This window comes from Triticum dicoccoides, chromosome 2B (genome assembly GCF_002162155.2).
Source record: "Triticum dicoccoides isolate Atlit2015 ecotype Zavitan chromosome 2B, WEW_v2.0, whole genome shotgun sequence".
Taxonomy (NCBI): Eukaryota; Viridiplantae; Streptophyta; class Magnoliopsida; order Poales; family Poaceae; genus Triticum; species Triticum dicoccoides.
This window is the reverse complement of record NC_041383.1, coordinates 8,033,555-8,060,058: the sequence shown is the minus strand read 5'-3', so window position 1 is coordinate 8,060,058 and position 26,504 is coordinate 8,033,555. Positions and strand designations below refer to the sequence as shown.

Below are 26,504 nucleotides of genomic sequence, written 5' to 3'. Positions count from 1 at the left end.
TGTTGGGCAAAAAAGGGGCTATTCCACAGTGTTTTGGTGCACCCACAATTGCAATTCATATGAACCACTTCGAATGTAAATTGCAGCATGTTATCTCCTATCCATTCTCATGTAAGTCTAACTATATTGTATGGACTTTTCTCTTGGCAATTTTTTTATTTGTATGTAAACCTAAAGTTCAAGCCCGCCGGGTAATAAACTATAACGGCACCAAATTTATTGTGTGATGACTTTGATACCTATATATAGTGGCAACTTCATGGACGCGACGTTTCCGCACACGAGCTCATGTGCGCGCTATATCTGGCAACTCCATTAGAGCTTTGGGATGTGTTGCATTCAATGACCGCGCGAGATACGGATTTGTGAATAATATGGGTACTGTTGAAATATGTATCGGGTAAATATGGACGGTGGGCCAAAAACTGACAGAGATCGGCTGGTGTGGATGGCCGATAAGAGGGTCGTGGCTCATGATATCATGTGCCCTCCATGGACCAGGAAACATACTTCAGAGGTGACGTCCTGAGGCGGCGGAAAGCAGTTGGAGGTGATGAGCAGAACAACAAAAGCAGACGGTGGCTGTGGTGAAATAGCGGGGGAATCGGCCATCCAATGACATGATGGCAACTAGCCATGGCGCACGCGAGACCAATCAACCGCAGCTAGACTAGGTCAAATAATGGCGGGGGTGCGCAAACAAAGGAGGAGGAAGCCAAAGCGCCTAGCCCTAAGAATCAATAAAAAAAATGACACTATTCAGATCTAGATTTCTCTTGTCTTCTCAACATTTCGAGTTTGGATATGAATTTTAAAGGATTAGAGCCACATGTCTTCTGAACTTTTACAAAATAATCATAAATGTTTGAAATGTTATAACATTTTAGATATGAGAGCATGGAAGCACCTAAATGTTGGCAGCACACTTGATATTTCCTCCTCGTGCCTTGACATGCGTGTGTGGAGAGGAGGGAAGGGGCAAAACAAAACAAAATTGAATCTATTTTTTTAGGAGTAAAAAAAATGAATCAGACAATGAACTGGCCTATTGGGCTTCCTTCAAAGCAGCTCGGGCCTCTCGGACTCTCTGATGATATGTGGGCCGGCTCATACCCGATCGAGCGGCAGCAATACAGTAGGGTCGGGTCGGGTCGATCCAACCGGCCTTGGTTGGTCCCTGGAGCAATGGCCGGCGGCGGTTCTTCTTCTTCTTCTTCCACGGCGGGAGAGGAGGGGAGGGCGAGCGCGCGGCTGCGGAAGAAGCAGAAACTGCATCAACAGGAGGAGGAAGAGAAGGGGGCGAACCCTCTGGACCCAAGGTTCAGCGACTACGACCCCAAGGAGGGCGAACACATCTTCACCCGCTTCCAACACTCCAGCCTCGACCTCCACATGGAATGTACGCCCGTCCCTTCTCATCCCCATCCCTTCCTTTCATTCGATTGCCCTGTCCATCCAACTGCTAGCTAGCTTTTGAGTTCGTCAGCCTAGTTCTAGCTGTGCGTCTGCTCTGAATTTAAATGCAAATCCCCCCTTATAATCCGTGTTTTGCCTAACTAGTAGGGACGTCTGAATATGATGCTCCATTGCTATGTGATGTTTTGCCTAACTGAGTAGTGCAGCTCTGCTAGTTCACTGCAGATGGAGAACTAATTTTGTGGACTACATTTTGATTCATTCCTCAATCATGATTTCTTCTTTTGGCAGCACCTGTTGGTGCAATGCACAATACTAATAGGATCTTCCCAGAGGAGGGGTTCCTGTTCTGTAACTCGGCAAATATTGTCTCGGTCAATATCGTTTCCTCCGACTATGGATACCCGCTCAATGTCTACGGCACCATCATAGCCAGGGACAGTCTGGATCGCCAACGCGTCTATTTATTCCAGCGTGGCAAGGACGATTGCCAGAACATCAGCTCCAAGGTATTATTACTTTTAACCCCGATTCGTAAATTCCAACCGCATTTTTCCGGTTTAACCTAGAGCTAACTAAGCACCGTGCTTATTCAAATTACTTCCTTTTGCAGAATGATGCGTTGGTTTTGACTGGCCCGAAGAGAGGACTGATGATATGTGATTCAATAATCTTCGAAGTTGATCTGAAGGTCAAGGATGTGAATGGCAGAAAGGTGAATGACAAGAGAGTTAGCAAAGGCTTAATGGAGATTAATGGCATCAAAAGACTCTCATATCCACCGAAATACCAGGTTCAAACCGAAGAGCTTGTCAGCATGCACAGCACATTGGATTTGAACTACACGTTTGTAAGGAATGCGGTGGAGGGCACCGTTGAGGCGAGGATCCTCGAGGGACCTGTTGATTTCCATGGGAAAATCGTCGCTCGCACTAGTAGCTTTCCATGTGACATTATGCTACATGATAGCGAACTTGCTGGGATGCTAACAGCCGGTGACGGTGGAATCCTGCAAACAGCACGCCGTGTCGTCAGCGTCTCCGTTGATGAGACACTCCTGTTGACCATTGCTGCTGCTACCAGTGGTGTCCGCACCGTTGAGTTTACTCCAAAACGTGGCAGCTACGATGAAGAGAAAATCACTTGTGGCGACTATAAGATGCTGGTAAAGGTCACTTGGTCCATTGTGTGCTGGTGAAGGTCACCCGGTCCATTGTGCATCGCTGATTCCGTGCGTTCCTGGTTGAACATGCTATATCCAACTTAAGATGTGTGTGCTCTGTATATGCTGTCGTACTAAATATGTATGTGCTTTTTATGGGTAAGAATTATATATCTGGTATGAGCTTTGAAGTGTATGTGCTTCACTTTGATTTTGTTACAACACTTGAGTCTTGAAAATGTATTGATGAGAGCTTTGCAATAACATTTCCTGACGTTTCAGTTAACAAAACAACAGAAATACTTGGCCAGGTTAGGCATAACACAGCCAACAACAACTAAGCTAGTACATTAAACTCTTTGAATTGAACGGCAGGTGATCTCTTTGGTATCATGTATTGGGAGTTAAGATTTCTAACAAGTTTTTTCTCGAAAAGAAGGATTACCCCCGGCCTCTGCTTCAGCATGATTCACAACCATCTTTATTAATTATATCAACATAGCTTGATAAAATGATCACACGGATCAACCCGAAGCCACCTTCTAGGCAAACAAAGTCGCTACACCTACAAGTGTCTACGGATGTCCCCTGTCCGCATATTAGACAAAATCCAATCCAGTGGCCTTAAGACCATCCGGTCTAGGCGTCCCATAATATGCACCATCTGCGCAAGCTCTATGATCCGCTGCTGTTATCTTCAACCATCGGAGGAATCATGCAAAGATCCGACCGGTCCCATTTGCTGTCGACATCACCACGACAACAAACAGCGACACCAGCCTGCGCGCGTCGATCAAACCACGTCCAACACTAAGACTCGACTGCTCCACGCCGCTGAGACCCACCATCTTCAATGTGGTCGATGTAACACCGCTCCACATGTTGGCCACTCCAGTGAACCACTGCTCCAAGACGATGCCCATAGGAGGGAGAACGACACGAAAGTCTCCGTCGTCTGGTCCTGAAGACCCAAATCTAGGGTTTCCCTCCGAATAATTGCCACCTAGAGGAAGAGGGGCACACCATCTGCAACTTCCTACGTACCCAAGCGGTGCCCATTGCCACATAGCTCTCATGACGACGCCTTCAAGAAGGACACGACGCCAAGAGCGCCTTCGCCGACCTAGGGTTTTCACATAAGATTGTGATGTGGGAAAAGGTGGGGCAGATCTGAACGATGTCTCCATGAAGAAAAATGGCACCCTCGGGTGTCGTCGCCGTCGTGACCAATAGGAGCCGACCTGGGAATTATCCCAATGCGGATACCAACCTCCTGCTCCATCCTAACCCGGTAACCAGCTAGCAGCACGACCATGTCTGATAAGATGGAGTGCACGCAAGGTTGGTTGGAGAAAGGAGCAGCTCGGCGCCATTGGACGCCAGGGCAGCAAGCCGCAGCACCAACCCGCCAGTGCATGGCCGGCCACCTGGGCCGATCACTGACAGCCCACCCGCTATGCCGCGCCACCGGGTAGGGAGGCCATCCCAGGGGCCGCCGTCCCTGATTAGGGCCCTCCTAACCAGATCGGGAAGGGTTGCGCCTGCCCTACCGCCAAGGGCACCGCTGGGATGCCGGACGGCCGCCACGTCGCCGTTGTCCATGAAGGGGGGCTTGGTCTAGATCAGCGCTACCATGATCCAGATCGGGATCACACCCTCGAGATGGAGCGTCCTGCACCACCCAAGGACCCGAGATGGGAGGAAGTACTGATACGTCTCCATCGTATCTACTTTTCCAAACACTTTTGCACTTGGTTTGGACTCTAACTTGCATGATTTGAATGGAACTAACCCGGACTGACGCTGTTTTCACAGAATTGCCATGGTGTTATTTTTGTGCAGAAATAAAAGTTCTCGAAATGACCTGAAATTTCACGGATAATATTTTTGGAATTAATTAAAAATATTGGCGAAAGAATCAACACCAGGGGGCCCACACCCTGTCCACGAGGGTGGGGGCGCGCCCCTAACTCGTGGGCCCGCTGGAGCTCCACCGACCTCAACTCCAACTCTATATATTCACGTTCAGGGAGAAAAAAATCAGAGAGAAGGATTCATCGCGTTTTACGATACGGAGCCACTGCCAAGCCCTAATCTCTCTCGGGAGGGATGATCTGGAGTCCGTTCGGGGCTCCAGAGAGGGGAATCCGTCGCCGTCGTCATCATCAACCATCCTCCATGACTAATTTCATGATGCTCACCACCGTGCGTGAGTAATTCCATCATAGGCTTGCTGGACGGTGATGGGTCGGATGAGATTTACCATGTAATCGAGTTAGTTTTGTTAGGGTTTGATCCCTAGTATCCACTATGTTCTGAGATTGATGTTGCTATGACTTTGCTATGCTTAATGCTTGTCACTAGGGCTCGAGTGCCATGATTTCAGATCTGAACCTATTATGTTTCCATGAATATATGTGAGTTCTTGATCCTATCTTGCAAGTCTATAGTCACCTATTATGTGTTATGATCCGTTAATCCCGAAGTGACAATAATCGGGATACTTACCGATGATGACCGTAGTTTGAGGAGTTCATGTATTCACTAAGTGTTAATGCTTTGGTCCGGTACTCTATTAAAAGGAGGCCTTAATATCCCTTAGTTTCCAATAGGACCCCGCTGCCACGGGGGGTAGGACAAAAGATGTCATGCAAGTTCTTTTCCATAAGCACGTATGACTATATTCGGAATACATGCCTACATTACATTGATGAACTGGAGCTAATTCTGTGTCACCCTATGTTATAACTATTGCATGAGGAATCACATCCGACATAATTATCCATCACAGATCCAATGCCTACGACCTTTTCGCATATTGATCTTTGCTTAGTTACTTTACCGTTGCCACTGTTACAATTACTACAAAACCGCTACTGTTACTTTTGCCACTGTTACCGCTACTTTCATATTACTTTGCTACTAAATACTTTGCTGCAGATATTAAGTTTTCCAGGTGTGGTTGGATTGACAACTCAACTGCTAATACTTGATTCTCCTTCTGTTTTGAGTAAACTTGCGACACCTAAACCTGCTTCTGCCATTAATTCTGATATGTCGCATGTTATTGATGATGCCACTTCTGCTATGCGTGATGCTTATGATGAAACTACTTCTATGCTTGATAATACTGTGCCATTAGGTGAATTTCTTGATCAACAACTTGCTAGGGCTAGAGAGAATGAAATTATTGAAACTGATAATACTGATGAAAGTGATGATGAAGATTCTTCCCTAGATATGAATTGCCTGTTGTGTCTGAGGGTTATGTTACGGATGAAGAAACTGCTAGAGATTTTCTTGCTTGCAATGATAGATCTGATCTTAAAAAATTATTAGCTCAGCTGAAAGAAAAGTCTCTGAATGCTAGAATGAAATATGACCATGCTTTTGCTACTTCACCTATCTGTATTACTGATAAGGATTATGATTTCTTTGTCGATCCTGAGATAATTACTTTGGTTGAATCTGATCCTTTTTATGGCTATGAATTTGAAACTGTTGTAGCACATCTTACTAAATTGAATGATATAGCCACCCTATTTACTCGAGATTAGGTTTTGTCACTCCGATTGTCGGAGAGGTATCTCTGGGCCCTCTCGGTAATGCACATCACTATAAGCCTTGCAAGCAATGTAGCTAATGAGTTAGTTACGGAATGATGCATTACGTAACGAGTAAAGAGACTTGCCGGTAACGAGATTGAACTAGGTATTGGATACCGACGATCGAATCTCGGGCATGTGACATACCGATGACAAAGGGAACAACGTATGTTGTCATGCGGTTTGACCGATAAAGATCTTCGTAGAATATGTAGGAGCCAATATGGGCATCCAGGTCCCGCTATTGGTTATTGACCGAGAATAGTTCTAGGTCATGTCTACATAGTTCTCGAACCCGTAGGGTCTGCACGCTTAACGTTACGATGACAATTTTATTATGAGTTTATAAGTTCTGATGTACCGAAGTTTGTTCGGAGTCCCGGATGTGATCACGGACATGACGAGGAGTCTCGAAATGGTCGAGACATAAAGATTGATATATTGGACAACTATATTCGGAAACCGGAAGTGTTCCGGGTGATTTCGGAGAAAACCGGAGTGCCGGAGGGGTTACCGGAACCCCCGGGGAAGTATTGGGCCTTAGTGGGCCTGAGGGGAGAGAGAGGGCAGCAGCCCAGGAGGTGGCGCCCCCCCCCATGAGGAGTCCGAATTGGACTAGGGGAGGGGGCGCGGCCCCCCTTTCCCTCTCCCTCTCCCTCTCTTTCCTTCCCCCTTCCTCCTTCCTAGTGGGACTAGGAAAGGGGAGTCCTACTCCCACTAGGAGGAGGACTCCCCCCTCCTTGGCGCGCCCCCTAGGGACGGCCCGCCACCCCCCTTGCTCCTTTATATACGGGGGCAGGGGGGCACCCTAGAGACACACAAGTTGATCTACGGATCGTTCCTTAGCCGTGTGCGGTGCCCCCCTCCACCATATTACACCTCGGTCATATCGTCGCGGAGTTTAGGCGAAGCCCTACGCCGGTAGAACATCATCATCGTCACCACGCCGTCGTGCTGACGGAACTCATTCCCGACGCTTTGCTGGATCGGAGCCCGGGGATCGTCATCGAGCTGAACGTGTGCTGAACTCGAAGGTGCCGTACGTTCGTTACTTGGATCGGTCGGATCGTGAATACGCACGACTACATCAACCGCGTTGTCATAACGCTTCCGCTTACGGTCTACGAGGGTACGTGGACAATACTCTCCCCTCTCGTTGCTATGCCATCACCATGATCTTGCGTGTGCGTATGAAATTTTTTGAAATTACTACGTTCCCCAACAAAAACACAATCTGATAATGAACATGAACCCAGTGATAATGTTAATGATGATGTTCATGTTGATGCTCAACCTAGTGATACGTCTCCAACATATCTATAATTTTTTATTGTTCCATGCTATTATATTATCTGTTTTGGATGTTTATGGACTTTACTATACACTTTTATATCATTTTTGGGACTAACCTATTAACCGGAGGCCCAGCCCAAATTGCTGTTTTTTTTGCCTACTTCAGTGTTTCGCAGAAAAGGTATATCAAACGGAGTCCAAACAGAATGAAACCTTCGGGAGAGTTATTTTTGGAACGGAAGCAATCCAGGAGACTAGGAGTAGACGTCAGGGAAGCTTCGAGGAAACCACGAGGCAGGGAGGCGCGCCCTACCCCCTGGGCGCGCCCCCACCCTCGTGGGCCCCTCGTGGCTCCCCTGACCGACTTCTTTCGCCTATATATATATACCCCAAAAACATCCAGGAGCACCATAGATCGGGAGTTCCGCCGCCGCAAGCCTCTGTAGCCACCAAAAACCAATCAGGACCCTGTTCCGGCACCCTGCCGGAAGGGGGATCCCTCACCGGTGGCCATCTTCATCATCCCGGCGCTCTCCATGACGAGGAGGGAGTAGTTCACCCTCGGGGCTGAGGGTATGTACCAGTAGCTATGTGTTTGATCTCTCTCGGTCTCGTGTTCTTGAGGTGGTATGATCTTGATGTATCGCGAGCTTTGCTATTATAGTTGGATCTTATGATGTTTCTCCCCCTCTACTCTCTTGTAATGGATTGAGTTTTCCCTTTGAAGTTATCTTATCGGATTGAGTCTTTAAGGATTTGAGAACACTTGATGTATGTCTTGCATGTGCTTATCTGTGGTGATAATGGAATATCACGTGATCTACTTGATGTATGTTTTGGTGATCAACTTGCGGGTTCAGTGACCTTGTGAACTTATGCATAGGGGTTGGCACACGTTTTTGTCTTGACTCTTCGGTAGAAACTTTGGGGCACTCTTTAAAGTACTTTGTGTTGGTTGAATAGATGAATCTGAGATTGTGTGATGCATATCGTATAATCATGACCACGGATACTTGAGGTGACATTGGAGTATCTAGGTGACATTAGGGTTTTGGTTGATTTGTGTCTGAAGGTGTTATTCTAGTACGAACTCTATGATAGATCGAACGGAAAGAATAGCTTCGTGTTATTTTACTACGGACTCTTGAATAGATCGATCAGAAAGAATAACTTTGAGGTGGTTTCGTACCCTACAATAATCTCTTTATTTATTCTCCGCTATTAGTGACTTTGGAGTGACTCTTTGTTGCATGTTGAGGGATAGTTATATGATTCAAGTATGTTATTATTGTTGAGAGAACTTGCACTAGTGAAAGTATGAACCTTAGGCCTTGTTTCCTAGCATTGCAATACCGTTTACGCTCACTTTTTCCACTTGTTACCTTGCTGTTTTTATATTTTCAGATTACAAAAACCTATATCTACCATCCATATTGCACTTGTATCACCATCTCTTCGCCGAACTAGTGCACCTATACAATTTACCATTGTATTGGGTGTGTTGGGGACACAAGAGACTCTTTGTTATTTGGTTGCAGGGTTGCTTGAGAGAGACCATCTTCATCCTACGCCTCCCACGGATTGATAAACCTTAGGTCATCCACTTGAGGGAAATTTGCTACTGTCCTATAAACCTCTGCACTTGGAGGCCCAACAACGTCTACAAGAAGAAGGTTGTGTAGTAGACATCAGAGCTCCACCGACCTCAACTCCAACTCTATATATTCACGTTCGGGGAGAAAAAAAATCAGAGAGAAGGATTCATCGCGTTTTACGATAAGGAGCCGCCGCCAAGCCCTAATCTCTCTCGGGAGGGATGATCTGGAGTCCGTTCGGGGCTCCAGAGAGGGGAATCCGTCGCCGTCGTCATCATCAACCATCCTCCATGACTAATTTCATGATGCTCACCATCGTGCGTGAGTAATTCCATCATAGGCTTGCTGGACGGTGATGGGTCGGATGAGATTTACCATGTAATCGAGTTAGTTTTGTTAGGGTTTGATCCCTAGTATCCACTATGTTCTGAGATTGATGTTGCTATGACTTTGCTATGCTAAATGCTTGTCACTAGGGCCCGAGTGCCATGATTTCAGATCTGAACCTATTATGTTTTCATGAATATATGTGAGTTCTTGATCCTATCTTGCTAGTCTATAGTCACCTATTATGTGTTATGATCCCTTAATCCCGAAGTGACAATAATCGGGATACTTACCGATGATGACCGTAGTTTGAGGAGTTCATGTATTCACTAAGTGTTAATGCTTTGGTCCGGTACTCTATTAAAAGGAGGCCTTAATATCCCTTAGTTTCCAATAGGACCCCGCTGCCACGGGAGGGTAGGACAAAAGATGTCATGCAAGTTCTTTTCCATAAGCACGTATGACTATATTCGGAATACATGCCTACATTACATTGATGAACTGGAGCTAATTCTGTGTCACCCTATGTTATAACTATTGCATGAGGAATCACATCCGACATAATTATCCATCACAGATCCAATGCCTACGAGCTTTTCGCATATTGATCTTTGCTTAGTTACATTACCGTTGTCACTGTTACAATTACTACAAAACTGCTACTGTTACTTTTGCCACTGTTACCGCTACTTTCATATTACTTTGCTACTAAATACTTTGCTGCAGATATTATGTTTTCCAGGTGTGGTTGGATTGACAACTCAACTGCTAATACTTGAGAATATTCTTTGGCTCCCCTTGTGCCGAATCAATAAATTTGGGTTGAATACTCTACCCTCGAAAACTGTTGCGATCCCCTATACTTGTGGGTTATCAAGACTATTTTCTGGCGTCGTTGCCAGGGACCATAGCTCTATTCTTTGGGTCACTTGGGATTTATATCTGTTGATCACTATGAGGAACTTGAAAGACGAGAAAACCAAGATTTATCCCTCAACTACAAGGGGAGGTAAGGAACTGCCATCTAGCTCTGCACTTGATTCTCCTTCTGTTTTGAGTAAACTTGCGACACCTAAACCTGCTTCTGCCATTAATTCTGATATGTCGCATGTTATTAATGATGCCACTTCTGCTATGCGTGATGCTTATGATGAAACTACTTCTATGCTTGATAATACGTTGCCATTAGGTGAATTTCTTGATCAACAACTTGCTAGGGCTAGAGAGAATGAAATTATTGAAACTGATAATACTGATGAAAGTGATGATGAAGATTCTCCCCTAGATATGAATTGCCTGTTGTGCCTGAGGGTTATGTTACGGATGAAGAAACTGCTAGAGATTTTCTTGCTTGCAATGATAGATCTGATCTTAAAAAATTATTAGCTAAGCTGAAAGAAAAGTCTCTGAATGCTAGAATGAAATATGACCATGCTTTTGCTACTTCACCTATCTGTATTACTGATAAGGATTTTGATTTCTCTGTCGATCCTGAGATAATTACTTTGGTTGAATCTGATCCTTTTTATGGCTATGAATCTGAAACTGTTGTAGCACATCTTACTAAATTGAATGATATAGCCACCCTATTTACTCGTGAGGAAAAATTGCGTTACTACTATATCGTTAAGTTATTTCCATTCTCATTAAAGGGTGATGCTAAAATATGGTTTAATTCTCTTGATCCTGGTTGTGTGCGTAGTCCCCAGGATATGATTTATACTTTTCTGCTAAATATTTCCCCGCTCATAAGAAACAAGCTGCTTTAAGGGAAATATATAATTTTGTGCAAATTGAAGAAGAGAGTCTCCCACAAGCTTGGGGGAGGCTTCTCCAATTACTTAATGCCTTGCCTGATCATCAAGAAAAACGAAATACTTGATATCTTTTATAATGGACTAACCGATGCTTTCAGAGACCACCTGGATAGTTGTGCTGGTTGTGTTTTCAGGGAAAGAACTGCTGATCAAGCTGAATTGTTATTGAATAATATGTTGACTAATGAAAACAATTGGACACTTTCTAAACCAACTCCTAAGACAACTCCGAAGAAAAGGGGTATTCTATTTCTCAGTCCTGAAGATATGCAAGAGGCAAATAAATCTATGAAAGAAAAGGGTATTAAACCTAATGATGTTAATAAATTACCGCCTATTGAAGAAATACATGGTCTTGATAACCCAACACAGGTAGTAAAGATTCTCTCTATAGATTTGATGAAGGTGATATTCCTCGTTGTAAGTCTGCTAGGCAATGCTTGGATGAGTTTGATAATTTTATTGTTAAACAAGAAAACTTCAATGCTTATGTTGGGAGACAATTGAAAAGAAATGCTTATATGATTGAACACTTGAGTGATTATATGTCTAGAATTAAAGGTGAACTTAGACTTATTAGTAAACATGCTTCCATGGTTACCACTCAAGCAGAACAAGTGCTTAAAGCATAAAATGATTTGCTCAATGAATTAAATGATAAGAAAAATGATAATGATGTTAGAGATATGACTAGAGGGGGTAAAATGACTCAGGAACCTTTGTATCCTCAGGGCCACCCTAAGAGAATTGAGCAAGATTCTCGGAGAACTAATGTTGACGCACCTAGTCCTTCTAAGAAGAAGAAAAAGAAAAATGATAGGACTTTCCATGCTTCTAGTGAACCTGTTGTTGACACACCTGAGAATCCCAATGATATTTCTATTTCTGATGCTGAAACTGAAGGAAATATGCCCTAGAGGCAATAATAAAGTTATTATTTATTTCATCATATCAAGATAAATGTTTATTATTCATGCTAGAATTGTATTAACCGGAAACATAATACATGTGTGAATACATAGACAAACACAACGTCACTAGTATGCCTCTACTTGACTAGCTTATTAATCAAAGATGGTTATGTTTCCTAACCATAGACATGTGTTGTCATTTGATTAATGGGATCACATCATTAGGAGAATGATGTGATTGACATGACCCATTCCGTTAGCCTAGCACTTGATCGTTTAGTATATTGCTATTGCTTTCTTCATGACTTATACATGTTCCTGTAACTATGAGATTATGCAACTCCCGTTTACCGGAGGAACACTTTGGGTACTACCAAACGTCACAACGTAACTGGGTGATTATAAAGGAGTACTACAGGTGTCTCCAAAGGTACATGTTGGGTTGGCGTATTTCGAGATTAGGTTTTGTCACTCCGATTGTCGGAGAGGTATCTCTGGGCCCTCTCGGTAATGCACATCACTATAAGCCTTGCAAGCAATGTAGCTAATGAGTTAGTTACGGAATGATGCATTACGTAACGAGTAAAGAGACTTGCCGGTAACGAGATTGAACTAGGTATTGGATACCGACGATCGAATCTCGGGCATGTAACATACCGATGACAGAGGGAACAATTGTATGTTGTCATGCGGTTTGCCCGATAAAGATCTTAGTAGAATATGTAGGAGCCAATATGGGCATCCAGGTCCCGCTATTGGTTATTGACCGAGAATAGTTCTAGGTCATGTCTACATAGTTCTCGAACCCGTAAGGTCCGCACGCTTAACGTTACGATGACAGTTTTATTATGAGTTTATAAGTTTTGATGTACCGAAGTTTGTTCGGAGTCCCGGATGTGATCACGGACATGACGAGGAGTCTCGAAATGGTCGAGACATAAAGATTGATATATTGGACAACTATATTCGGACACCGGAAGTGTTCCGGGTGATTTCGGAGAAAACCGGAGTGCCGGAGGGGTTACCGGAACCCCCCGGGGAAGTATTGGGCCTTAGTGGGCCTGAGGGGAGAGAGAGGGCAGCAGCCCAGGAGGTGGCACCCGCCCCCCGCCCCCCATGAGGAGTCCGAATTGGACTAGGGGAGGGGGCGCGGCCCCCCTTTCCCTCTCCCTCTCCCTCTCTTTCCTTCCCCCTTCCTCCTTCCTAGTGGGACTAGGAAAGGGGAGTCCTACTCCCACTAGGAGGAGGACTCCCCCCTCCTTGGCGCGCCCCCTAGGGACGGCCGGCCTCCCCCCCTTGCTCCTTTATATACGGGGGCAGGGAGGCACCCTAGAGACACACAAGTTGATCTACGGATCGTTCCTTAGCCGTGTGCGGTGCCCCCCTCCACCATATTACACCTCGGTCATATCGTCGCGGAGTTTAGGCGAAGCCCTGCGCCGGTAGAACATCATCATCGTCACCACGCCGTCGTGCTGACGGAACTCATCCCCAACGCTTTGCTGGATCGGAGCCCGGGGATCGTCATCAAGCTGAACGTGTGCTGAACTCGGAGGTGCCGTACGTTCGGTACTTGGATCGGTCGGATCGTGAATACGCACGACTACATCAACCGCGTTGTCATAACGCTTCCGCTTACGGTCTACGAGGGTACGTGGACAATACTCTCCCCTCTCGTTGCTATGCCATCACCATGATCTTGCGTGTGCGTAGGAAATTTTTTGAAATTACTACGTTCCCCAACAAAAACACAATCTGATAATGAACATGAACCCAGTGATGATGTTAATGATGATGTTCATGTTGATGCTCAACCTAGTGATACGTCTCCAACGTATCTATAATTTTTTATTGTTCCATGCTATTATATTATCTGTTTTGGATGTTTATGGGCTTTACTATACACTTTTATATCATTTTTGGGACTAACCTATTAACCGGAGGCCCAGCCCAAATTGCTGTTTTTTTTGCCTATTTCAGTGTTTCGTAGAAAAGGTATATCAAACGGAGTCCAAACAGAATGAAACCTTCGGGAGAGTTATTTTTGGAACGGAAGAAATCCAGGAGACTAGGAGTAGACGTCAGGGAAGCTTCGAGGAAACCACGAGGCGGGGAGGCGCGCCCTACCCCCTGGGCGCGCCCCCACCCTCGTGGGCCCCTCGTGGCTCCCCTGACCGACTTCTTTCGCCTATATATATATACCCCAAAAACATCCAGGAGCACCATAGATCGGGAGTTCCGCCGCCGCAAGCCTCTGTAGCCACCAAAAACCAATCAGGACCCTGTTCCGGCACCCTGCCGGAAGGGGGATCCCTCACCGGTGGCCATCTTCATCATCCCGGTGCTCTCCATGACGAGGAGGGAGTAGTTCACCCTCGGGGCTGAGGGTATGTACCAGTAGCTATGTGTTTGATCTCTCTCGGTCTCGTGTTCTTGAGGTGGTATGATCTTGATGTATCGCGAGCTTTACTATTATAGTTGGATCTTATGATGTTTCTCCCCCTCTACTCTCTTGTAATGGATTGAGTTTTCCCTTTGAAGTTATCTTATCGGATTGAGTCTTTAAGGATTTGAGAACACTTGATGTATGTCTTGCATGTGCTTATCTGTGGTGATAATGGAATATCACGTGATCTACTTGATGTATGTTTTGGTGATCAACTTGCGGGTTCAGTGACCTTGTGAACTTATGCATAGGGGTTGGCACAAGTTTTCGTCTTGACTCTTCGGTAGAAACTTTGGGGAACTCTTTAAAGTACTTTGTGTTGGTTGAATAGATGAATCTGAGATTGTGTGATGCATATCGTATAATCATGACCACGGATACTTGAGGTGACATTAGAGTATCTAGGTGACATTAGGGTTTTGGTTGATTTGTGTCTTAAGGTGTTATTCTACTACGAACTCTATGATAGATCGAACGGAAAGAATAGCTTCGTGTTATTTTACTACGGACTCTTGAATAGATCGATCAGAAAGAATAACTTTGAGGTGGTTTCGTACCCTACAATAATCTCTTTATTTATTCTCCGCTATTAGTGACTTTGGAGTGACTCTTTGTTGCATGTTGAGGGATAGTTATATGATTCAAGTATGTTATTATTGTTGAGAGAACTTGCACTAGTGAAAGTATGAACCTTAGGCCTTGTTTCCTAGCATTGCAATACCGTTTACGCTCACTTTTTCCACTTGTTACCTTGCTGTTTTTATATTTTCAGATTACAAAAACCTATATCTACCATCCATATTGCACTTGTATCACCATCTCTTCGCCGAACTAGTGCACCTATACAATTTACCATTGTATTGGGTGTGTTGGGGACACAAGAGACTCTTTGTTATTTGGTTGCAGGGTTGCTTGAGAGAGACCATCTTCATCCTACGCCTCCCACGGATTGATAAACCTTAGGTCATCCACTTGAGGGAAATTTGCTACTGTCCTATAAACCTCTGCACTTGGAGGCCCAACAACGTCTACAAGAAGAAGGTTGTGTAGTAGACATCAGAGCTCCACCGACCTCAACTCCAACTCTATATATTCACGTTCGGGGAGAAAAAAATCAAAGAGAAGGATTCATCGCGTTTTACGATACGGAGCCGCCGCCAAGCCCTAATCTCTCTCAGGAGGGCTGATCTGGAGTCCGTTCGGGGCTCCGGAGAGGGAATCCGTCGTCGTCATCATCAACCATCCTCCATCATCAATTTCATGATGCTCACCGCCATGCGTGAGTAATTTCATCATAGGCTTGCTGGACGGTGATGGGTTGGATGAGATTTACCATGTAATCGATTTAGTTTTGTTAGAGTTTGATCCCTAGTATCCACTATGTTCTGAGATTGATGTTGCTATGACTTTGCTATGCTTAATGCTTGTCACTAGGGCCCTAGTGCCATGATTTCAGATCTGAACCTATTATGTTTTCATGAATATATGTGAGTTCTTGATCCTATCTTGCAAATCTATAGTCACCTATTATGTGTTATGATCCGTTAACCCCGAAGTGACAATAATCGGGATACTTACCGGTGATGATCGTAGTTTGAGAAGTTCATGTATTCACTAAGTGTTAATGCTTTGGTCCGGTACTCTATTAAAAGGAGGCCTTAATATCCCTTAGTTTCCAATAGGACCCTGCTGCCACGGGAGGGTAGGACAAAAGATGTCATGCAAGTTCTTTTCCATAAGCACGTATGACTATATTCGGAATACATGCCTACATTACATTGATGAACTGGAGCTAGTTCTGTGTCACCCTATGTTATAACTATTGCATGAGGAATCGCATCCGACATAATTATCCATCACTGATCAAATGCCTACGAGTTTTTCACATATTGATCTTTGCTTAGTTACTTTACCGTTGTCACTGTTACAATTACTACAAAACTGCTACTGTTACTTTTGTCATTGTTACCGTTACTTCCATATTACTTTGCTACTAAATACTTTGCTGCAGATATTAAGTTTCCCAGGTGTGGTTGAATTGACAACTCAACTTCTAATACTTGAAAATATTCTTTGACTCCCCTTGTGTAGAATTAATAAATTTGGGCTGAATACTCTATCCTCGAAAACTGTTGCGTTCCCCTATACTTGTGGGTTATCATACCTCCGCCGCCACTGTTTGACACAATGAACCAAATCACAACTCACAAACCATAGGGCTTTGGACACTACTACAGGGTAGCAGTTAGAAATGTCAGACCTCATCCATTTCCTAGGTCCTCGGGGTTCTACTTTTTAGTACTGAAAACATCTACAAAAATAGTATTCTTTGTTGTATCATTTTATTTTATTTTATCTTGTACCGGTACCTACCATAACGTGCAATTTATCCTTGTAAGTAGCAGGACGAAAAACTTGACAACTTTTTTGAAACGTTAGGGGGCAAGAGTGTCTTATATTTTATGTCCAGGTACATGTGACTTTGTTTGCTGGAAGAAATCCTTCTGGTTCACTAAATCCTTCGAGGGGAATACTTATTGTTAGGTTAGTTCACCCTTACACTTTGGGGTTACCCAATCACTCTTACAAGACACTTTTGTTTCGGGCATCGGCTTGTTTGCAGGGGGCGTTTTGACATCCGATCCACCCACTTGTGGTGTGTGTGTGTGTGTGTGTGTGTGTGTGTGTGTGTGTGTGTGTGTGTGTGTGTGCTAGTTATGTTGAAAGGCTGGTCCTCTCCTAGTTGATGTCCATCGTGGAGAGATGATTTCGCTGCCTGTTGGGCCGCAGAGTCATCCTTACTTCCCATCTGGTGGTGGTGCGCCACCGGGGAGCTCGTCCCTTGGCCGGGTAAGGCGGGGCTTGGAGACAACCACCACCCTTTTGTTAAACCTTTTATTATTCCTATTGACTTTTTAGAACATGTGAGGGCTAACCGTTATGCAGTTGAGGGAACCGTCTCTTGACCTCGATCTGCGCTCCCTTTGAGATCCTGGCTCGTCCGGGTCTCTGGCTACCTTCACATCCTCGTTGTCTCTCAATTTGCTCGTTCACCGAACCTCAACCTCCTCCAGAGCTCGCACATCCTGCAGCGCCCGGTTCCTTCTGTGGTGACGGGTGTGGCTCCCCTTTCTTCAGTCGTGGTTCCAGCCTATGCCCGACTTCCTCTTCTTCGATTTGTGCTCCGACGACTTGGGACTGCTCGGAATCTTGTCAAGGTCAAAACCTATGCATCCTATGCTGGCAACGGCGACACCCGCGGGTGCCATGCCCTTTTAAAGGCGCTGTCATGGCCGTTATCTGTGCCCCTCTTCGAGCATCAGAGGAAACCCTAGGTCCGGTTATCCGGATCGGACGACAACGGCGTCTTGGTGTCATTCTTCTTTTGTGAAGGCATTGTCTTGTTTACTCGCGGCGTCCTCGATTCTGGATTTGGAGATTTTGGCCGTATTGTTGTTGCCTTGTTGGTTTGGACTGCTTATGGGGATGGCGAGTCTAGTTGTGTTTTCCTATTTGTACACCGAGCATCTAAGGCCTCTCTGCCCTCTTGCGTCCATGTCATTTGTTGTACCACCTCTTGTATTCACTCTATCTTCTTCTATGATTCTATCAATTGAATGATACACAAACTTTGCGTATTTTCGAGAAGAAAAGAAACAAACTCTTCTCTTGGGCTTCTTTCAAAGCGGAAAGAAGCGGGCCACGGGCCTCTCGGACCGTCTTTCATTATATAGTACCTGGGCCATCTCACACCCGATCGAGCGCCACACTCCTCGATCCAATAAGTCCCCTGTGGAGGAGCCCCGAGCCCGACCCGAACTCGATTCCCCCATGGCCGGCGGCGGTTCTTCTTCTTCTTCCACGGCGAGAGAGGAGGGGAGGGCGAGCGCGCGGCTGCGGAAGAAGCAGAAACTGCATCAACAGGAGGAGGAAGAGAAGTGGGCGAACCCTCTGGACCCCAGGTTCAGCGACTACGACCCCAAGGAGGGCGATTACGTCTTGACCCGCTTCCAGCACCGCACGCTCGACCTCCACATGGAATGTCAGCACGACCTTCTCATCCCCATCCATTCCTACCTTCAGCACCACCTTCTCATCCCCATCCATTCCTACCTTGCGATTGCCCTGTCCATCCAATGCAAGTTCTTTTTTAGTTTGGCAACCTATTTTTGTGGCTGATCTTCTGAATTTATAAACTCTACTAACTGTAAAAATAAACTATATGATGTTTTGCCTAACTGAGTACTTCATCCAGCTCTGCTAGCTCACTGCTGCATCCTAGATAGATGGACAACTAATTTGGAGGACTACATTTTGATTCATTCCTCGGTCATTTTTTTTTTTGGCAGCACCTGTTGGTGCAATGCACAATACTAATAGGATCTTCCCAGAGGAGGGGTTCCGGATGTGTAACTCGGCTAATATTGTCTCGGTCAATATCGCTTCCTCCGACTATGGATACCCGCTCAATGTCTATGGCACCATCATAGCCAGGGACAGTCTGGATCGCAAATGCGTCTATTTATTCCAGCGTGCCAAGGACGATTGCCAGAACATCAGCTCCAAGGTAATATTGGTTTTAACCCCAATTGGTAAATTCCAACAGCTTTTTTCCAGTTTTACCCCAAGTGTAATTGCAACATAAGTATATGCCAAGTATCTAAGAAGAGACTAGCATACCCATATAGTGTTGATTTTAAGTACCACCAATACTTCAATTATTTTCCTTAAATCAAGCAATTTTAGCAGTAACCAGAATGCTACTGAAATTAATCTTGTTTTATCATTCAAACAAAGGGAGCTAAATGAACACCGTACATGTTTATTCAAATTACTTGCTTTGCAGAATGAACCGTTGGTTTTGACTGGCCCGAAGAGAGGACTGATGATATTTGATTCAATAATCTTTGAAGTTGATCTGAAGGCCAAGGATGTGAACGGTAGAAAGGTGAATGACGAGAGGGTTAGCAAAGGCTTAATGGAGATTAATGGCATCTCCAGACTGTCATTTCCACCGAAATACAAGGTTCAAACAGAAAAGCTTGTCAGCATGCACAGCACATTGGATTTGAACTACACGTTTGTAAGGAAGGCAGTGGAGGGCACCGTTGAGATGAGGATCCTTGAGGCGGGACCTGTTGATTATTTTCATGGGAAAATCGTCGCTCGCACCAGCAGCTTTCCATGTGACATTATGCTACATGACAGCAAACTTGCTGGGATGCTGACAGCTGGTGATGGTGGAGTCGTGCAAACAGCACGCCGTGTGGTCAGTGTATCGGTTGATGAGACGCTGCTGTTGACAGTTGCCGTCGCTGCAGGTGGTGTCCGCACTGTCGAGTTTACTCCAAAGCACGGCAGCTATGATGAAGAGAAGATCACCTGCGACGACTATAAGATGTTGGTGAAGGTCACTTGGTCCATTGTGCATCGCTGATTCCCTATGTTCCTGGTTGACAATCTAAATTAGATGCGGGGAACAGACAAAGTGTATGTGCTTTGAAGTAGGAGGAAGAGACAAAGTGTATGTGCGTCACTTTGATTTTGTTTCAGCACTTGAATCTTGGAAATGTGGTCTATATATATAGTTTCGTTTCTTTTAACAAAAAGCTATGACATGGCATTGCAGATAGTAGTACATTTTGCATACAAATATATATACATTTCTGTTGCATGGTCAGAATGTAAGATTATATATGTAAGTCTGCAACGCTTCTGAAGGACAGATAACACCAGAATGCGCAGATCTTCTCCTTATATGTGTGTACAAAACAAACTTGTGTCAATTCCACTTTCGGATTATATATAATCTTACATTCTGACCATCATCATCATATATGAAAGAATGTGGAGGTGTCAGGCCTGAATGATAACAGATCGAGAGCTTTGCAATGAACATTTCCTGACGTTTCAGTTAACAAAACAACATAAATACTTGGCAAAGTTAGGCGTAACACAGCCAACAACAACTAAGCTACTCCCTCTGTCTCATAATATAAGAACGTTTTTCAAGCTTTGTTAGTATGAAAAACATTCTTCTATTTATGGGACGGAGGGAGTAGTACAGTACAAACTTTGAATTGAACGGCAGGCCTCTTTGGTGTCATGTACTGGGAGCTAAGATTTCTAACAAGTACCTGACTGGCACATGCATTTCATATAGGATGTTATTCGGACAATGAACCACAGCACAGCTCACAGCCCACAAGGGCTTTGAACACTAGTACAGGGCAGCAGCAGCAGCTAGCCAGCTACAATAAAAACCTCAGACCTCATCAACTTCCTACTAGTGTTTCTTCTATCTGAAAAAGAAAAACATACCAACCTAGAAGCTGCAGGTCTAAAACTAACCCTCCTGAACACTGTAACAAACCTAGGCTAGAAACTGCAGGTTGAAGCTAATCCTTCTGAACACCAACTCCAACTGAGAGCACGTAAACGCTGTGTAGTGTATAGATGTCGACTTCCTACATATTCTTCAGTTCACTCCACGTGCGCGAGCTCGCTGCCCGATGGGTTCACGGGTTGCATGGCGTCTGGGATGGTACGGTATTCCCTCTCCGTGATGAATCTTGCTTCCTCATGTTCGCTGCTTGGTTCTGCTATTCCTCTGGGAAGGAATCCCCGCTCCCGCGCGGCCAGCCACTGATCGATGACGCCGCATTTGATGGCGTGCTTCGCTGTCTTGTGCAAGTAGACCTTGTCCGTCACCAGGTGAGGGTTGATCGACAGCATATTCATCAGGGCTGAAAAACAAAAGCAATATACACATCTTGTCACCTCGACTGTATTTAGTTCACACAAACATCAGGAGTATTACAAAAAACACATAAAAGAGAAAAACATATGGTGATATCCAGATTTATAAAGAGAAAAAAATAGCGTTATAACAAATGAGCAATGCATACCCTATCCACACAGTAAAAGTAGGAGGTATCGAGTATTGTGCTGACAATTCCTAATGTTTTCTCGATGATGTGAAATTAGTGCCATATTCTGCACAAGTCAAGAGGAAAAAACTGTATCGTATTTGGTACCTGCAGCAATTGTGTCTCCTGATTGTGACATTTCACTGGTGAAAGGAGTAATCGGTGCATCTTCCGTCCCACGAACCGAGCCATTGTGTTTTTCTGTGTAGTAGTGTATCTTTGAGGTCCCGTTGATCACAAAGAGGACCTTCAGATTGTCATGCCATATCTTCATAACAACTTCTGGGCTGTAGTGTGCGAATTCAGATTTCTCGTCTTTTGCGTCAGAATTCTTAGATGGTTTAATACCACAGAGGAACTCTAGTTCCTGCTTTGTGACTTCGATGATATCAGCAGCTTCCCACGCCTCCTTGATGAGTGATTTGGTCTCCTTACTAGATGACCATAGTGGCATTGGAAGATTAAGATCAAAGAATGTTATCCCGCCAAATTTCTTGGAGACCTCGATTGCTTTTAACAATGATGACCGTGTAGTCGGCTCTAGCAAAGCTGACGAATTATAGTAAAACATCTTAGCCTGCATTAAAAGCATAAGAAGGTCATATCTCTGTTAAGACATACTGCATCCGTCCACTTTAAACATAAACAAATAATAACTACTTGATTTACCTAAAATCATAGTGGATATTACACAGAGACCTTTAGCCTCTGAAGTTTGAACTAGTTATTCCCTATAAATTCTTGATATGCTCTTTTAATTTTGGGGAAAACAATTAGGTGCTCAACTGTAGCGAAGATACTATCCTGCTGGTTTTCAGTATATGGAGCGACATTCAGCACTTCATATTACATAGGTTTTTATGCAATTCTAATTTTCATCAAGTCATACCAAAAAAAAAAACCATAGCACAAGTCTGCTGAAGAACAACAAACTGGAAATATTTCTGCATCTTCTGTCTAAAAAATAAAGGTACAAAGTCTTCCTCAGGTGAATTACATAGAGACTATTTTTATGATCATTAACTAAGCATCAATCAGGAATTACCATATTAAGTACTCCCTCCGTAAAGAAATATAAGAGGGAGTAGTAACAAGAATGTAGGATATGGTGTCATTGGAAATTTATTTTGATGGGCTTGTCTTTACCTCTTTTAGAACATCTGGGTTGATATCAGATTGCTGAAAACAATCTTCCGCACATGGTTTAACACAGCTTGTGTTCAAGCTACCTCTGTTGGTCACCTTCATCAAGGACATGGCAGTTGGCGCTGAAGGATCCAAACTAACTGCTCGAGTTTGAACACCGTTGACATTTAAGTGATACAGCATACTTTGACCATACTCATCATCACCTAATTTTCCCATGAACACAACCCGGCATCCAAGAGCTGCTAGAGCAAGGGCAACATTGGATGACGACCCTCCAGGTGCCCTCACAAATTCATCAGGAGACCAAAACATATCCTTCATCCTACTATGAATCTCACGATCCACCAACCTTTTAGCAGGTCTTCCAGAAGGAATAAATAAGTACTTGGCTGGTCCAAAGCAGCAGACAAGAGGCATTAATTTGTCAACCTCTTCAATATCCTGTGATAACAATGCCTCTACTTTACTTTCAAGATCACCGGCTGAACTGTGAACTTCCATTTCATTAGAGGGCATCAGATCTTTGCTCTGATCGTCCCCTTCATCGTCACTTAATTGTTCAGCCGTCTTAACTTTCCTTCTGCCCCTCTTCTTAGGTTCTTTTGGCTTGTCAGCCTCCTCCGCGGAGGATGCAGTAGTAGCAGCTGCGACATAGGAGAGAAGTTGAATTGCTAAGGGATGTGATCTAGCAAAATCATAATAAGTGTGCTCTTGACTGCAATATATGCACATTACCTTTCTTCCGACCTCTCTTTTTAACTATCTTAGGCTCTTTAGGGGATGCATCTTCAGTGTCACTTTGGCCTTCTTTTGTGTCCCCATCGGATGTATCTATGGTGGCTTTCTTCCTTCCACGTTTTGCAGGTTTTTTCTTGGCCTTTGGGGTTTCAGTATCACTATCCTCACCACTTGAGCCTTCCTCTACATCTTGAGAAGTCTTCTTTGACACAAAACTCACATTTCGGTGAAGCAACCCGATTTTAGTCTTCGCCGCATTCTTTCTCCAGATGGTGGGCTTATAATGTAACTGGCCCCTGCGATGAGCGACCGAATTAGGGAAGTTCATGGTTAAAGGGGACAAGGGATTAAATAGTAGCATCAGTTAAAATGGAAGGAAATGTTGGTAAGGTATAAACAGAGGACAGGGTTGAGCATGATTTCACATTTCAGATCAGGCAGCATTGGCAAGATAGAAAATAGGCGAATGACACATGACAGTTGCGGATAATTTTTCTAACATGAGGTACTAGCTGAGAAATCACCGTATATTCAGATTCGTCAGGAAGAAAAACATCTCGCTACCTCACTGGCGGAGTACTATGTTGCTGACGGAACCTACCAGGGCGAGTGAGATGGAGAGCGGGAAAGCGAGGGATTACCTGATGCAGTAATACGGCAGGGAGCAGGCGAATTGAGGAAGGAGAAGAAGGGACGCCATGGATGGATGTTTGAGCAGAAAATCCTCACTCTCACTGCACTGAAGAAATGTTTGGGTGTCAGTGTTGGGCGTGCCACCAAAATCAATCTGCAGAGGAGCATGATAACACGAGAAAATTAAGAAGGCGCAGTAGCAGCTACTTGTGCTGCATCTACACGAGAATTCACCTTGGGCAGAAATGGAAAACAGGATGCATGGTAGGTACTGGCGTTACCTTTTCTTGGCTTGGTTTGCTGCCGCAGTGAAATCGAATGAACCTGCAAAAAGGAGAGAAAAGGTTAGAAGGTGAGACCCTGTTCGTGCTGAGGGGTTGGAGCAGGGGAGGGCTAGAGGGGCGCCGCGGCAGCCGGCAGAGCGGAGAGGGAGGGCGCCATGGCCCATGGGAATGGGAAAGGGGGCGGGGCGCCATGGGAGAGAGAATGACGGGAGCCGCACAGGAAGAGGGGATAGGGAGGAGTGAGAGCAAGGAGAGGATAATGGACTGACCAGCGCCGCCCGCCGTCGCCGAGGTTCCTCCTCCGCCGCCGCCGGCCCGTGTGAGCAGCTCGGTGAGAAGAGAAAGAAGCGCGGGGATTTGGTGCTGAAAATTACACGCCTGCCCTCCCTCTGAGGATAAGGAGCCGAGCCGTAACACCGCGCAGGAAGCGTATTCGTTTAAGAGTACGTTTACTCGTGCAGTCGTGCCAAAGCCGCATTATGCCGCGATACGCCAGTCGAACGGGGGAAACGGCTTTTGTCCATCAACTTCCCGTTGTAGGCACCATATCTATACGGGTTCCGTAGCCAGGACGTGCGACGAAGCCCCGTGCCAGCCTTGTAGCTACAGTGACCACTGTTGCTATAGTGCGTCGCTGTAGCCGGGACCCGCATGCGTACACCCCGGCGATAGCATATACCGCTACGGCATAAATGATGGCATATACCATTTACACCATTGATAATAGCAGGAAGCAGCGGAGAACAACAAAGAGGCGAGGGTCCTAGGACTAGATCCGAAGACCAAAGAAAGAAAGAGAAAAGAAAAAACTACAGCTCTAATAGCTGCAGCACAACAATCCATACTAGGCAGCGCAGCTCCGACTCCGACGGCGAACTACTAAGGAAGCTAGGTAGGGGTTGCGTCACGGAGGATCACCGAACGAGCCATCTGTCACGTGTCATCGTATACCACCAGCCCCCCACCGTGGCTTCGACTTCACAGCAACAGGCGGTCGAGGCACACCCACGGACATGCCGGAGAAGAAGAGCCGACTACCACAACCAAGGCCACGCCTCCGACATTGCTCACCGCCTTCATCGTTGCCACGGAAACCACCGTGCTCGTCCAGTTGTAGGAAGCACCAAAGGGATTAAAGTCTTCAAGACGGTGCCCTAAAGAGGGGAACGACATTCAAGATGGCGCCACCGCCCGACCCTGCAGCAGGATCTGGGTTTTCACTCGAAGGACTTGATCCGGGAGATCTGGCTGTGTGATTCCCGATGATGCCTCCAAGGAGGATAGCGACGCCCACAGGTGCCGTCGCCTCCGGCCGGCCAGTACCGACGAGGCTTTCACCCGGGGCAGCCAGTCCCTCGCAGCAGGTCGAGATCGCCCCGTGCATCCACTGAACCGCGCACCCCCCACACAGCAAGCACGCCACCGCTGTGCGGACCCACCACCAAGCCTCCCCGACGGCGGGCCTGCAGAGACCATATCGGGTCCTACACCCAGCATCCAACCGCGACCGGAGCCTCTCTGCTCCAGCATCGCCCACGCTCGCCCGCTGTGCAGCCTTGGACCTCCTCTACTACGCACTGCAACCCCGCACCTAGCCTCCGGCCTGGATGGGCCTAGATCTCGTTCATCTAAAAGAACTTAAGCTCCAGATTTGACTATACACCCCATCCTCGTTCATCTAAAAGCAGTAGCTATACACCCCATCCTTCCATGAGGTCCTCTGTCGAGGTACTGCTGCCTTCCTTCCTTGTATATAAAAATGAAGGGAGTAATACATGTATACTCGGCATGCTGCCTTCCTTCCTCTTAGCTGCGATCAATTAAATTTCTAGATCATGATCATGCATTTCATTTCCGTACTGCAGATGGCTCGCAGCAAACGTCGGTGTGACTGGAGAATGAATTACTTGGTATGTCGCAGTCATTTCTCCAGGCCTGTGACTGGTGTGCGTGCGTCCATGCATCTGTTGCCGGAAATGTTGGCTTTTCTGGAGCAGGCGCATCCCCATTAGCACAAGGTCACAAGGACCAGAGGAGGATGACTACAATGACGAGCAGGGCCATTCTGCATATCAATCTTCCTCTAGTTTTAGTTTGTTGATCGACATTGCTGATTGTTCTTGTTGATAATGTTGAACATGTGCGCGGTGCTCATGATGATTACTTCTTGTTGTGCAAAATGGAATTTCGAGAGAAGCA

At 45.4% G+C, this 26,504-nt stretch overlaps 3 protein-coding genes across 3 annotated transcripts; 2 read left to right on the top strand and 1 right to left on the bottom strand.

Annotated features, from left to right (window-relative positions):
• The first annotated feature begins 1,185 nt into the window (after positions 1–1,185).
• On the top strand, positions 1,186–2,614 carry LOC119360159. Its single transcript, XM_037625921.1, has 3 exons — positions 1,186–1,399; positions 1,708–1,925; positions 2,030–2,614. The coding sequence occupies exons 1-3, from the start codon at positions 1,186–1,188 to the stop codon at positions 2,612–2,614; spliced, it is 1,017 nt and encodes a 338-aa protein (XP_037481818.1).
• Positions 2,615–18,403: 15,789 nt separating this feature from the next.
• LOC119360158 lies at positions 18,404–20,132 on the top strand. Its single transcript, XM_037625920.1, has 3 exons — positions 18,404–18,614; positions 18,922–19,139; positions 19,419–20,132. The coding sequence occupies exons 1-3, from the start codon at positions 18,404–18,406 to the stop codon at positions 20,007–20,009; spliced, it is 1,020 nt and encodes a 339-aa protein (XP_037481817.1). The 3' UTR covers positions 20,010–20,132.
• A 558-nt stretch (positions 20,133–20,690) lies between these two features.
• On the bottom strand, positions 20,691–24,699 carry LOC119361711 (fructokinase-like 2, chloroplastic). The gene is made up of 7 exons (XM_037626838.1): positions 24,575–24,699; positions 24,303–24,345; positions 24,030–24,122; positions 23,386–23,684; positions 22,648–23,294; positions 21,610–22,078; positions 20,691–21,318 (listed from the first exon to the last, which is right to left on the bottom strand). Exons 3-7 carry the CDS (start codon positions 24,086–24,088, stop codon positions 21,056–21,058), a joined length of 1,737 nt encoding a protein of 578 aa, XP_037482735.1. The 5' UTR covers positions 24,089–24,122; positions 24,303–24,345; positions 24,575–24,699; the 3' UTR covers positions 20,691–21,055.
• Between the last annotated feature and the right edge of the window lie 1,805 nt (positions 24,700–26,504).